Below are 15,456 nucleotides of genomic sequence, written 5' to 3' on the forward strand. Positions count from 1 at the left end.
AATTATTATCTCTACCGATCGGACCCTGTCGCCAATTCGAGGAAGTCAAGTGGATTCGCAGCTTTTGTTCGCTCTCACAGCTCGCGGTAAATAACTGTCGGGGAAGCGAGGTGTTCTAGACTACTTTGAGGACTGGACAAATTCCTCCCCCGTCTAACTCGTAACGATGATTGCTTTCAGAGATACGAGTATTCGAAACATCTCACTTGAAAATGTTTCTTTGATGTACAAAGGCGTAATATGAAAAGATCATTCCGGGAAGCACTGTACTAATGCATTAGTGTTCTTCTATATAAGTTCTTGGTTTAACTTTACTACAAATGTTTAGTTCTAAAAAGGAAGGAATTTTAGGTAAATTATTTTCAGCGTAATTTTTTAAGTAGGTCAATAGGCATTTTAATTCATCACTTGGATTAAAATTAATTAATTGGATATCTTCGTGGAAAATTATAACATTTTCCACGAAGATATCGTATGGATTAGTCAGATTGTGTTTATCGTGTTTGTGTTGAACGATTTTCATGGGCCTTTATAGAAATTATTTACGATTAGATAGACAGATAATTAGCATTAGATAGATAAATTATTCGTAGATAAATTGTTATATTATTTTAAGGGATTTATACAAATCTATTATGAAGTATATATAAGTCATTCAATGTGTTTCTAAAACGTTGTATCTTTCAATGATCCTAAATCTATTGACGATCTAGATGGTTTTCGGAAGCTTATGTTTAAGTGCCGGTCGCAAACACTTTCGGGCTCTCAATGCAGCATATGAACGCAAAGAAAGCCATGCAGCATTCAGGCAGTCGTAAAAACGCACGTTTTCGATACCACGAACAAAGTCAGCAAGTCGTAATAAAACGATGCAGCACCGATGCAATCGCCTTAACGCGAATCATCGATGCTAAATGTCCTAGGGCCGTAAACCGAAAGTCAGTTGAAATTTACACAAAGCTTTCTAGTATTGTGATGACGAATAGATGGATGAGGGATATGCTTAAAACAATAAATAAGGAGTGTCCCTTCATAAAAACATGTTTTAATATTTCCATTTATCGTAATAACTTTAATAAATACGATTTGAAAATTATATGGCATATTATTATGTGTAAATCCGCCAATAGATCGCTGTATTTTCATTGACAAGAAACCAATTTGTCTTTAAATAAATTGCTGTGTTGTAATTTATCTAACTATTTGCATTAATAAACATGTTTGTTTTTGATTGCAAACTAGATTTCTCATAATCTTTTTATATACATGTGTAGATAACATTATTCATATTGTCTTTTTCATATGGCCAAGTAATGAGCAAAAATAGGAGGATAGATAAAAGCGTGGAGCTGTTATACGGGATAATATTGTCGGGCCTTTAGCGTTTAACGGCGGTGACCACAAATTGACCCTCCTCAATTAAGGCCAGGTAGGCGCAATGATGGGCACTGTGAGCAAGCTCAGCTAGCTCGTTAATGAAGCACCCGTTACCATTAGATTTCGCAATAACATTAAATTTCTCTTGTGACTTTTGTAGTTGTCTTCCTGGTGCTTTTGTTTCATCAAGCACGTCTATTACTTTAGATTTTCTAGTAGTTTCTGGAAAGTTACGTCGGCGTCGTCAACCTGTTACTGTCCCACTACTGGGCATGGGTTAACTCTCAGAGTGAGAGCTCTTTAGGCCACAGTTCACCGCGCTGACCAAGTGCGAGTTAAAAGACTTCACACCCTCTTAAGAAGTTCCTAAAGAACTCAGGTGTGCAGGTTTCCTGACGATATTTTCCTTCGTCGTTTAAGCGAGTGATAATTAATTTCTAATACGTATATAATTTTGAAAAAGTGTCCATCTATTACGGCTCAAGGAGACTTAGTAATAGGGTTCCGTATTTACTCTTTGGGTACGGAACCCTAATAATGTATAGTACGAGCCGGGGATTTAAACCTCGGATTCCGTGGATGAGAACCTAAATTTCTAACCACTTTTTACAAAAAAGAGTTATATTGTAGCCTAAAGAGATACGTATGTACGTACAAAGCAGGATTTCTATGCGATTTCCAATAATCATCTGGATGTTTAAAGAATGTAGAAACATTTCTATATGATTTCGTAAAAATTGAATGCCATGGGCCATTCCAAGAAAGGAAAAATGGAATACCATGAGCCATTCCATTTATTTTCGACTCCCACTTTACCACATCATTCGAAACGTAAGGAATTAGTTGGAACCAAAATAAATCAACCTCTAATCGTTTTCACTAACCCAATTCGGTCCAAACACTTTCGAAGATTATAAAGGAGGGCAGTTCTTAAAAATAAGAGGCGGCGCGCATTTTTCCACGTTACAATGTTAACTAAGGAAGCTCGTTAACGCGACGTGACGATTGCCACTTACAAACCTTTTCCCTTCAGTAAATTAATAGCTGAAGAAATCTGCTTCGTATTCTTAGTAGATTAATATACAGGCCGCTTATTCTAATTAAAGTCCATGGTTGTCGATTCCAGAAAATTGTCTCCTCCTCGTATTCGCTTTAAGTGCGGTTGGTCAGCAAAAGCTGTAATTTCGATCTCAGGACGAGTATGTATCTATGTAGCCTACTTATACTAAGTGACAACTGCCAATACTGCACAATGTACATACATTTGTAACCATTTTGGAAATGAGCAGAAATTCTAAGGTAGGTTCTAAGTAGCTAAGGTCCATGACAAATGTGAGGCGGCTTGCTGTGAGGACTGAGTTACCATACCTTAGATAAGTGTCTTTGCTTTATCGACCTTCAAATCAAATCACCACAGCGACACCACACCGCTCTTATAAGTTAGGTCTTATTTCAATAGATCTTTGTCTATAATTTCGACGTTGTAAGGTTTTAGTAGTCCATGTAGATGACAAAAAATTACTATAGAGTCACTTAAGAAATTATTGTAATTTTTGGTTACAACGCAAAGGTTAATATTGAATAGCGGTTGATAGGTTAAAATACTATGTATAACGTTCATACTACGACCTAAGGCGATAATCGGGTTAGAATAGAACATTGTTCCAGTAATGCTTTGTTCAGAATTTTAGATATCTATGGGCTCATCTCGGTTGCTATTGATTAACGCGTGTTATATTAATCAAACAATTTTTTACCTACTAGACATCGAAATTTGACAACATCTAATACAAAGAAATTGTCAAATGGCGAGCTTTGGAAAACATTGGACAGATTGATTTTTAGTAACGGGCGTTAATAGACTAGTAAATTATTTTTATTTCTTTAATTATCCTATCTAGAAATTAATAGGTACCATAGGCAATTAATACCTTAAAACGGTAATAGTTATTGGAATTCTGATTAATAGATAGTCAAAATGAAAAGTAATTAATTGAAACCCATATTCGGAAAGTGATAAATTTATAAATTACCTTATTAATTGACGGAATGAGATCTTTTCTTAATTAAAACTTTGAATCTTTACCAAAGACACTAGTTGTATATCGCATTTGTTTGACATGTCATATCTTAACATATTCATGTTCGATAAAATCTATAAAGGTTATTAGGTATGGCAGTTATATCGTATAAAAAGTAGAATTCAACTGATTGTCAGTGTCCATTGTCGCCTATAGACATCTGTTATCAATCCATATAGAATTGGAGTGTGGATCTGATGTCGGCCAAAGATGCGTTGCTACCCCTGTCACTTTTCTTTTAGATTTCACTTAGAAAGCTTCCTTACTGCGCCCTTCAAACTAGAGTATGGCAGGGCTTAACACTATAATTAAGTGGAAATGGGTGCGTTGATGGTGTCCGCCGAATCGAACCACGAATACTACAATAGTAAATTGAGGAAATCTTTGAATTTCAGGACGTTTTTACGCACGTTTTAAGAATGTAAACATACTGTTTTATATAGGGAACAACATATTTTAGGCAGGAATCCAAACAAACTGTAATATGAATATATTTTCTCGGAACACGAATGTAGTACGATACGTACTCGCCGTGGAAATATAATATCCCACAAGTGTTAGATATTCTTATCGACTACACAGCTCCTCAATACAGTTCGACGTGTATATACACGTGTTATGAACTATGTTACGGTAATAGGGCTGCTATGTACTAAATTTGTATTTAATAAGGATCGTCATGTGCAGGGTGGCGTTAACAATTTCCTGTGCGTCCATCTAGTTGGTGTCACATCGTCATTGACCTATTAGCTAAAACGTTGGAACTGAGACTGAATGCCTGAGCGATATTGCGTACGCTTTTGTCGCTTGGGATACTGAGCAATCGTCGAGCGGCACATGTTTAAATTCGATTTTATTCGGAAAATCTGTCAAAAGTCGTTTGTCTGTGCTTTTGAAAAGATACATACGTTAATAAATAATCGCTAAGTTGTCCTTGAGTCGCGTCACAGTATAAGGATCTATATTATTATTATTATAGATATTTGTACTGTGGTCGCGTTAACCACTGCTTAGACGCTAAAATTGCTCAGGCGATAGTAACCAATGAGTGGTCAGCCTAAAAATGCTATAAAGGGAAAATAATGGCGAACAGTTCATTTACCCAAGTCACGGATCAAATATTATTAATGTCGTTGCGTATGATAATATTATGCAAATATTGCTAGTAGGGAGAAAAAATATTTTAACCTATTACGATGAAACTTACATTGAAACTCGAAATGACCTAATATTGATAGTACGTATATGTTTTCTTTGGGAATTTAACATTAGTCCATTGCAGTCACTGCGAGTGGGCTTCTGAAGAACAGATCCACAAAACACGTACAGTGGAATCTAAACAGGAGTCCGGGTAGTCTTTTCGGGCGACGTCACGTATGTTACGGGGCACAATTGACGTGGAACAATTAAAGGCAGTGCCATTACGCCGCCGGACGCACATTAAGCGCCAACATTATACGCCCCGGTTTTAATTAAAGGACTGCCCGCTCCGACCGTCGCGGTGCCAGATGGAATTGCTAAACAAATCTACCGCGGGAGATGTGTCCACCTTAAGTGATTTAATGGACGGAAAGAAATGTGCCGTTTAAATCTTATCGCTCCAACAACGGAAATAATCGCTTCTAACCTACCTGAGTATAGTACGCACTTAATTAATTACATTCGCCGGACAACCTCGGTTAACAATAAAAGATTTCGTAATAGGTACTTGCGTTATGTTTGTTAGTGGCAAGTATATTATTTATCGATGCTGCCTGTTTTAATTTTTATGACATGCGGATTTAATATGTACGGCGTAAAATCAATTACGATCTCCTCGAATGAATGGGGCAGACAGGAAAATAAGTTAATGTATATTTTTTATATCAACGAAATGCGTGATCAGTGATCACCAAAGCGATTTGTAACGCCGATACCGGGTTCGATCCCGGCTTTTCCAAGCTGGTCCAAGTGTATTTGCATATGTCCATGGTACCCGTAATATATTGAGAGGAACAAAATGTTGTATTATCATCATAGCCCAAGTCACATATTATATTATTAACGAATACGGGTCTCCCCAACTGGGGACATCTGAATCATCCCCTAGTACCTCGCTTCTGTAAATATTTTTAAAGAAGAATTTTACGGATTAATTATAAATTAATATCATTTGATAGTATACGTGTAATGATGTTAGTTGAGATTGTGAATCGATTCCAAGCAATAGAAGCCCCGGGGCTGTGTGTGCTCCAGTCTAATATTCATGACAATAAAATTAAAATGAGTCTGCTGTAACGCGATTAATTTCGATGGTGCAATTAGATGTGAGTTCTGGGGGACGGACACGCGTCTCGTCCGGACAATATATGAGCGCATTACTCGCGGACGTGTTCTTCGAGCTTAATCTAGCGCCAGAAAGTGCGTCACCCTAGTCCGGCGATTCCGCGTCCGCACTCACCCTCGCCCTCGGCCCAGCGTCTAATCTCACAAAAATTGTCTTCACTAAGCGTCGTAAGCCGTAACGCACTCTCACATGAAAGAGTGTTGACTTTTTCCTTGTACGGCGAGTCAACGCCGACTAACGCTTTTGATGCGCTTACACTTTCAACATGTTTGTTTATTTCAATACTTATCTCAGTTTTGCCATCTACGTTTGCCTCTTTCACTTTTCATAATTGCCTTAATGAGTAATGTTCATAAGTATGTTATAATAGATTACTATAACATACTTATAAACATAGACTTTTGTAGATTAGAATATTGATTTTAAAATTCCTTACACCATTATGAACTTGGGCGTCAAATATTCATCGAACATCATTAATTTGCAAAGTTTTTGCCTTGCCTTATTGCATACTCTTGACACCTAATTTATCAAACCATTAGCGAGTATATTATAAGTTTATTGAATGGACTCGGTCTCGTCATAGATGCACCTGAGGAGTAATTTAGCTCGTCTCACATGATGCGGTGAGCCGATGGAAACTGTTTGGCTACAAAGCCAGAGCCGACGGCACCGCTGCAGGCACGTTCGTGAGTTAAGACATTCAAAACCGCTCAATATCCTGGGAGTATGAAAGTTTCGTCGGCGCACGGCTTCACGTGGTCCGGGGGGCGGCGGGCGAGGGGTTAGCCGGGAGGGCTAAACTATGCGAAGAATGCGCAATTAGTGAGCGAGCGAGCGTGTAAGGGGCCCGGCCGCGCCGCTAGGCGGCGAACGCAGTAAGAAAATATAAAGAAGGGGCGGGCTCCCGCGCCCGTTGTTTAGCGCCCCGCCCGCCTTCAGGCATAACTCCCGATTGTCTCCCGAGAAATCCTCCTTAGACCCGTCGCAACTCAACCCTTCTGCGAGCCGAATCCTTGCATATCTTCTGTTTGGGTCAGCGTGAAATTCTGCCGCGTCGCCTGTTACGGTGTAGTCAAATGTTTCTTTGATTGAAAGTAGTTCTTTGAACGTTATTCCATGTACACTATTACATTGACAGCTACTTTGTTACGCGGGAACACAAAGTTTCACCTACGACATCGAATACGCGTATTATCGAGGTATAAAATAGATCGCTTTAGAGAACCCCGACCTACGTTGTCGTTTCGGTTGGCAAAGAACACGCGCCGACTTGAATTTACGCAATCAGTGGAACGACATTTAAATTTATTGTCGCCGATACGTGGCCACAGAAACTTTTAGAACTGTTCCATTAATATGAGATTGAATAGTTGCGTCTATTATATTGTGTGGACGAAATTCGATTAACAGTTCCTGAAAGTCTTGCAAGATAACCGTGGAAATTAAACATTGTTACCGTTTAAGATTCTCGGTACGATAGTACAAAGAAAATCAATTAAGATTGCCAAGTCTTTGAAGACTAGGCCAAAGACTAAGCTTGTGAAATTTTATGAAAATGTCAGACGTTGTTGTTGCTGGGAAACACCGGCTAATTTTAAGGTACCCTAAAGTATGTAGGTATGTGCCTTTGAGCCACACTGAAGATCCATAACCGTCCGTCTGCCGAGTTTCGTTAGGCTTTCGCAAGTAGACTATAAGCACCTGAAGAGTTAGGGCCTAATATTAGATTCCATCATAGGCACGTCTTGTAAGTTTGATATTTTGAAGATCCTCCTTTGCTACGACGATGCACAATGTGCACATGTGGAAGTGAGGCTTAAAGCTGTGTAATTCAATCTGCTATTGCAATCTGCAAGCTGTAAAACCTATAATTAGTATTCAATCTATCTTCAATGTCTTGCATAATGAAAATTTTGAAAATTGCCAATTTCTGTGTAGTAGAATTATAGGTCTTTGGTAGGCAAAATCTAAGACATTGAGGCGGGCTCAAAACCTAAATAACCAAAAACGTGGAATATTTAAAGTTAGTTTATAGCGTGATAACATTAAACGTCTCATACAATACTTTCAATAGACATAACAATATAAAGAAAACTAAATCAATTGATTGCACTTAAGACATATTTTACCATTAAGAAAATATCTTAACGTTAAAGTATATTTCCGCTCATAAAGTTCCTCTGCTAAAACAATTGTGCGATCGTGCCGCGTTAATGTATTTCTGATGGATCTCCAATATCTTCACAGTTTTCGAATAAATTTCGTTAAAAAAGTAGGTAGAGAAATGAACGACACTTCTTAGCTCCATTAAGTGTCAAGATTACGATTTCAGTGTTAGTCTTAGAACTTATTGATACAACTCGACGTTGATGTGGGTGATTTAAAGTTCTGTATAGATGACGCCTGTATCAATTATGCCAATGGATATAGGCATATACAATGATATTTTATATTTCATTGGGCTTATACCTATAAGAAACTTAGTATTTATCACAATAATAAGTAACAACTATAAGTTTACCATAGTATGATACGTAAGTTTCACTTATTAGATCCTTTTACCCAAGTGATTGACGATATACTTTTCGTATTTTCAATTGAGAAATATTTGTGTCATAAACAGAGTAATTTTACTTTGGTGGTCTGCAGTTTGCATTAAAAGCGGGCTCAATACTTAGTGATCAACCACATATAATTTTCCGTTGAATGGTTTATGAAAATACGTGAGCTCTGTAACTACTGGCACTTAACAAACGAAGTGCACGCTCGTTTGCTATTTCAATATCTCAAAATAAGAGTCGCATAAGAAATAATCAATATTCATAATAGGCTGAGCGCGCACGCACAATTTCATCCGCGTGGAGTGCGCGAGAGCGTGGCCGCGTCGCGCTGGCAATGGACCAAATTAGCCAACTAACGAACTAATAAATAATGATCTCTTGTTTTTCTATTCGCCGCGGAATAGAAACGTTTCGAGTCGATCCTTCTCTGCAACGCACTATTTATAGCGGGATGCACACGACGTTACGGGTGAAAGCACTCTTAATGCTGGATTCGCCGGTGTCGCTAAGTGGATGTTCGGATGTTACGCCCGCGACGAATAACATACGGCGTGTTTATCGGCCACACTTATTCGTGTTAATAGCGATTTGTAGAGTGGCCCCACTCACAAAATTCAACCTAAAACCCACCGTGGAAACTTTACGAAACGGTGCCATAATTCCGCAGCGATTTCAAGAATGTTTGACTTGAGACTCTTGAAAAGTTCGCTTCCTGAGCTTATGACCGCGTTTAACTTTCATTTTGGACAATGTTATAAAGAGCTAAAGTTATGCTACACTATAAATATATTTGGTATTTGAAATCTTCGTTTGTTTTCTTAGTAGTGAAGTTTTTTTCAACGAACACTGCTATTGAAACTATCAGTTTGGTTTATTTATTTTTAGTTAAATCACATTTGCTTTATCTTATTGCGAGTTACTAATCAATGAAAAGAATTCGATGATTTGATATGTTATATAGTTGGGGAGGACCCACCGTTGACTGTCTGGGACTACACCGTTGCCAAAACTTTTTGCCTTACGGCAGCAGTGTGGCGCTACTTCTATCTCATAAAATTAACTGCAGTTGTCCGACAACTAATACATTAGGGCTCTTATTTATCAGACACATATTTATTAGTTTCATTACTTTGGTTACCTTGTTATAAAGTAGAATTTTTATAATATAGGAGCAAACGAGCGTACAGTCGATGGTAAGTGGCTACTGCCGCCCATGGATATCTGTAATCAACCCCAGATAGGATTAGACATTCTTACCTGAGGTCAGCCACAGACGCGCCGCTACTCCCGAGGACTAAGCTGGAACGCCTCGGAAAAGTTCGTGTCCCTTACCATACCCTTCAAACCAGAACACAACAGCGTTTAACACTGCTGTTATGAGCCAGAAAGAAAGCGGTGGTACCTCGGGAGTTGAACCAGAAAGGTCCAAAACTAAAATATTTTATTTCATAAAATACTTTTCATGTAGCAAGCAAATCTATTTATTTCGTTTGTACTTAGGATTCTGTACCTATTTGTTAAAATTACGAATCGATCATACATTGACCGTTTATTTAATCATAAACGATTGATATGCTGTTAAATTAATGTCCGTTAAATTTTTCAGTATAAAATTTACAAAGCGTGCTCCGTCATCTATGAAATTTAACCCACCAATGATCAATGTCCATACAAATGACTAGGTATATGTACGCGTTCGCCTCAACGAGCAGCCAAGGGGTTAATTAAATTCGCACCAGCCGTCTCTCGTCGCCATCGCATTCCCCGAATTCAATGAGATTTCAATTTACTTTGCTCCGGTTCAGTCTTCCTCTATTCGTTGTCTACGAATTAATACACTATTGTCTCAATTAAAATCATAGTTTCGGGTCACTGGAGTCCAGTGTACACTGAGTGATGTTACCAACAAATTAAACATTTAAATTTTTATATTTCGAAACTCGAAATTATATAACATGACAACATTATTTATGCGAATTATACAATTCAATAAAATGCAAGTACTTTCCTGGAAATCCAAGCAAACGGCTATTTTCTAAACTATTTTGTAAAGCTGCTACGATTTTTACTAAAGCTTCTCAGTATGATAGAGATATTTACGCGTAGAAAGAGATCCTCTATCAGTTTTATCTTTCCATCAAAAAATATTTGGACTGTTAATAATATTTATAAGTAATTTCTGAGTAATTGATAAAATTGTGGCGTATTCATGCGAATCCACGTGCGGTTACTCGTTAATATAAACAGATCTGTTACTAAAATATAAATCAGGAGATCCGTTAGTAAAATATAAATTGCATTACCTTCGGCCATTCTCCCTCGAATTCCGCCCCGGCTGCAGTTTCAATAATTGAAAATAGCTATTCAAAATATTTTGAAAATTGTTTCATAACGGGATCGGCATCGGAGTCGCGCCGGGATTGCATTGTGCCGAGCGCGTTTGTTCTGATTCGACTATTTGAAATATTTCGCGGGTTATGTCAATTGGCGCTGCCCGATTTGCTAGTTTATTTTTAATACCACAATACTCTGTTAACCGACGAAATTAAAGGCCAATTTTATACTTGTGTTAATGCACACAAAGGAGTTTAATAGACTATAATGGATTATACGTTACGAATGTACATTAAAACAAAGAAAGACTATCTGTAATTCAAAAGTGTCTAAATTCTAAGCTTAATATCATTAAGTTACAAGAAAAGCAGTTTTCTGTTTTTATATTTTTGTCCATCAGTCTGTCTATACCGAGTTATCTTAGAAAACAAAGTGGTAGAACGTTTTAAGATTTGACTTTGACGGCACCACTGCTACCGACTTCTATATTAACAACCTCTTTCTACATCATAGCAAAATCTAGAAATGTTTTTTGCTCGTGAGGTCAGATATAAAGCAGATAAGTAACATGTTTGCATTGCGTATGTAATATAGGATTTCTTTACTGTTTGATGTCGTTACAACAGCGGCAGTGGCCACTAGATGTCGAGTGGGCTAAATGCAATTATCATTTGCTTAAATAAAAAGGTATGGCAAGAAACTCAGCGAACTATTTCTACTCATATTAATATCCCTTTTTTATGGGCTTCAGGATAATAATTAAAACTTGCTTTAGAAGTATTAATTAATACTCAATATTGCAGACGGGTAGAGTCGCGCGGCAAAACTCTTCATGATTTTTTAGTAATTGATTTATTAACGAAGTCTTTGTATTGTGTTACAGGAAGGAACGAGCTTATAGCAAGATATATTAAACTAAGGACAGGAAAAACTCGCACCAGAAAACAAGTCTCATCTCACATACAGGTTCTAGCTAGGCGGAAACTTCGCGAAATTCAGGCCAAACTAAAAGTGGTGAGTGTTTTTATTGGAGCACTTGTATACAGTTCAATATTATTAGTTTATTCATTTGGAATCGTTCATTGCGACGGTAGAAATAGTTGAATCTATGAAGTATAACATGTCTTTATAAATTTTATTGTATTTTAAGTATTTATATTTGTTTCTTTTTATTTACATTACATTTAAGTGAGTTTCAAATTGTTTTCCGTGCATAAATGCAACAGTACATATAATTACAATAAATAAGAAAACTATTTAAGAAATACTTAAGTTTTAGGGCAAATATAAGCTTTACAAATAAATATAAAATGTAACCGTACCTATAATGATAATAAGGAAGGAGTATAATATCATTACCACAGAGCCTCTACAATGTACAAAATTAAAGTGATTTTATGAATAAATATAACACCTGTTCTGTGATTACAATGAGTATTGTCTGGCTGTTACAATAGTATCTTTATAGATAAAAACCGGCCAAGTGTGAGTTGGACTTAAAACCTAGGGTTCCGTACCATCACAAAGTACTGGTACTAGGGTTCCGTACCATCATAAAGTACTAGTACTTAAATTGGTTTTCGTTTCTTATTAAACTACATATTTACGTTTTTCGTTAATTTTTCATTTCAATGTGTCACAAATCATTAATTTTTACCAAATTTCATGATTTAATATTATTAGGAAGTACCCTATAGGTCCTGGGGAAATCGCAATATATGCGAAAATTGATTATATCTTTTGATCACTGCTTACAAGTTTAAATTCACAGCGGAAAGCGATCGCAGGCCTGAATATTTAAATTTAATATCTATAACTCGTCCTGAGAAAAAGGGTTCTTAACAGACAGACGGACAGACAATAATGTAATCTTTTACCTTAGGCCTTATACCTTTTGAGATACGGAACCCTAAAAAACAGACAGTTTCTACTCCGATACATTAGTCACTTATTTAAAACAGTTACGATATATGAACTAAATAATCTAGGATGGTGGTGTGATGAAAGAGAAGGCGATGCAGTCGATGAGCACGCTGTCTAGCGCTCAGATAGTGGCCGGGCTGCCGCATCCAGCGTACCACCACACGGTACTACGGCATGCAGCACGTGTGATTATCCGTGTTGATATCGCTTACTACTAATTGTTGTTAAGATTAAATGAAACCTAAACCCCATTTGGATGAGTGGTTTTTTTGGAAAATCGCGGATATAAAAATATCTACATACATTGCGGTCGAATACAGAGCCTCCTTTTTGAAGTCGGTTAAAAAAAGGTGATAATTTTCAAAATGTTTATACACTTCCACTTTTTTACAAGACATATTCAAAATGAACTATTTCCACATTATACGTAATTACACTGCCAGTTTTCTGTAATTATTTTGAGGCTAGGAGGAGTTATTTGTCTTTATAAAAAGTTAAATTTACTCTTGGAAGATTAACAGTAGATGTATTGTTTTGTAAAATAAAGAAATGTGTTCTTTTTTCCTGTATCCATTTCCCAAAAGTTTAACGTTTTTGCAATAAAAAATAGGTATTTTGTGTGTTTCTCAGATACCTTTTCATGTTCAAGTTTACATAAAGCAAGTTGTTATTTTGTCATATTGTATATTTAATTTGTTAACGTAAGGAAAATAATTAACCAGTTGGTATAATTTTAAACGAAAATATTATAAGATGTCAAGAAATAACAGGAAATGTAGCAACTTCAGTTTAGAAGAAACGTTTTGATGTTAATTTATTGGCACAATATTTTGTACCGGATTTATTATGTTGTTTTATCAAAATTTATAATTAGTGTCTTTTACTACCGAGCCCTTCCTTTAGATAACGGGCCTATTAACAATACATAATTGCAATATTATGATACTTTTATCTTATTGAAATAAATAATTAAATACACATATCAATTATGTGGAGTGTGAATTACAATGAAGTTATACCACAACATTGAACTTTAAAATTTAAATAAGAATAAAACACCCGATTGCTTAATTAATTAATCTATAGCCTAGTCGTCAAACAGATTGGACTGTAGGGCTTGCCAAAGAAAAACATTACCCTCGGCAGTACAAAATTAAAACATTTAGGTTATCCTAAGAAGCGTTATCTGTACGGATAATTACAAGTGTCTGCGTTCTAGAACGAAAAAATCTAGATTGCCTCTAAAAGTGTTGCTTTAATCTCGGCATGCCGCTGCCATGCACGCAAACGGACAGACGAAATAACACATCACCGATTCGATTGGCTTTACTTACAATTAACTCGTGTTTTTATACATACGATCACTATTCTAGCCTTGAACCTAAACTAGTCGTGATTCTAATGTTCTGTGCCGAATCTTACGTGAGAATATAGCGTATTAAGAAAGCTTATGTTCTTCAGTAGGTAATAGATATGCTATATGGTTTGAGATGATTGATGGTGAGACGTGTGAGATTTTTGCACATTTTTCTATGTGCGCAGTTATATTCGCGTATAACGCGAATTTTTGAAAGTAAATAGGACATGTGCTGAGTTTTAATAAAATAATACTAGAATCAATACAGTATATTGCGAATATAATATTTATAAGTAAGATTGTTATAGGAATATACTTAGGATTAGATACTTGATTCCATACTTAATAGGTACATATACACTACAACAGATAAATAAGTCCTTTTTAAGATTAGGTCCATATTTTTTTATCACATTCTATCACTTTAGACGTCGCTCTTTATAACAAACACTCGTACAAAAGCAATTAATTTGTAAAGTTGCTTTGTGGTTTTTTTACTACCAAATTGTTCTGAGTTAGGCCTAATCAACCGTGTGCTTCAAAAGTGTGTAGATCTTTTGCTATACCTAACAATTGAAGCTATTTTAGTGTGTTATAAATATCTCTAGATTTTAGAATAAAATTATGATTATATATTTTTTTTCTTTTTTCAGCAATTTTGGCAGCCGGGCCTACAAGCTGGCACTTCACAAGAGTAAGTATTTTATTGATCTATATTCTTCACCAGTATAAAACTATACTTTGTCCGTGAAACCGCGAACTAGAAAGAAAATAGTTTGAGTTTGAATATTTGGTAGAGTTGGTTGAAGTTGGTTCTTTGTGGTTCGACTGCGAAGGCACCGCCGTCCCATCTTTTTATGCCTAATGCCAGGAGTGTTAGGCGCTGCTGTGTTTCGCTTTATAGGGTTTGATAAAGGAGACATAAATATCCGAGGTGGTCCAACTATGTCCTCGGGCTAGCAGCGCGTCTGTGACCAACTTCAGCTAGGAATCAAATTTTATCTGGAGCTGATTATAGATGACGATGAGCGCCCTCTGTACCTCTTTAGGCTAGGCTGTGAATTGTCTGATTGTTCAAGCTTGTTGCCTGTTATCGCTAAACCAGCTCGTTCTATTCAAGCGTGAAATCGTCCCCCGGTGCGGAGTACAAGGCAGTTCCGGGGATTGGGGTTCCTCTATACCTCCTTAGGCTAGGATGTGAATTTAAGGTTTAGTCGGTAAGAGTCCGACATACCCCTTCTGTTCCCCCGAGCAGAAGGACATCCGTGAGGATTTCTTCGCGTTAAAAAAAAAGGATGTGAATTTAACAGTTATTTGAACTAGAGTTGCCTGATAACACTAAGCGAGCTAATTGTATTCCAACGTGAAGCGGATGCCTGGCGTGTGTTACAAGGCAGTCCTGAGGGCTGGCGTTCCTCTATTGTTAGGCTAGGTTATGAATTGGCTGACTATTGAAGCTAGTTCCCTGATAACGCTAAGCCAGCTCCAGCTTGT

General features: G+C 36.9%; 1 protein-coding gene across 3 annotated transcripts in view; it reads left to right on the forward strand.

The window, feature by feature from the left end:
- scalloped (TEA domain transcription factor 1 homolog scalloped) overlaps positions 1 to 15,456 on the forward strand; it is a 90,948-nt gene that overhangs the window by 66,022 nt on the left and 9,470 nt on the right. For all 3 annotated transcript variants that reach the window (XM_073085878.1, XM_073085876.1, XM_073085877.1), the window contains 2 exons: positions 11,566 to 11,696; positions 14,616 to 14,656. In XM_073085878.1, coding sequence (XP_072941979.1) covers positions 11,566 to 11,696; positions 14,616 to 14,656 — 172 coding nt within the window. The remainder of the gene's footprint in view (positions 1 to 11,565; positions 11,697 to 14,615; positions 14,657 to 15,456) is intronic.

This window comes from Epargyreus clarus, unplaced genomic scaffold (assembly GCF_041222505.1).
Source record: "Epargyreus clarus isolate Ecla_fem2 unplaced genomic scaffold, WU_Ecla_fem_2.2 ptg000023l, whole genome shotgun sequence".
Classification (NCBI taxonomy): Eukaryota; Metazoa; Arthropoda; class Insecta; order Lepidoptera; family Hesperiidae; genus Epargyreus; species Epargyreus clarus.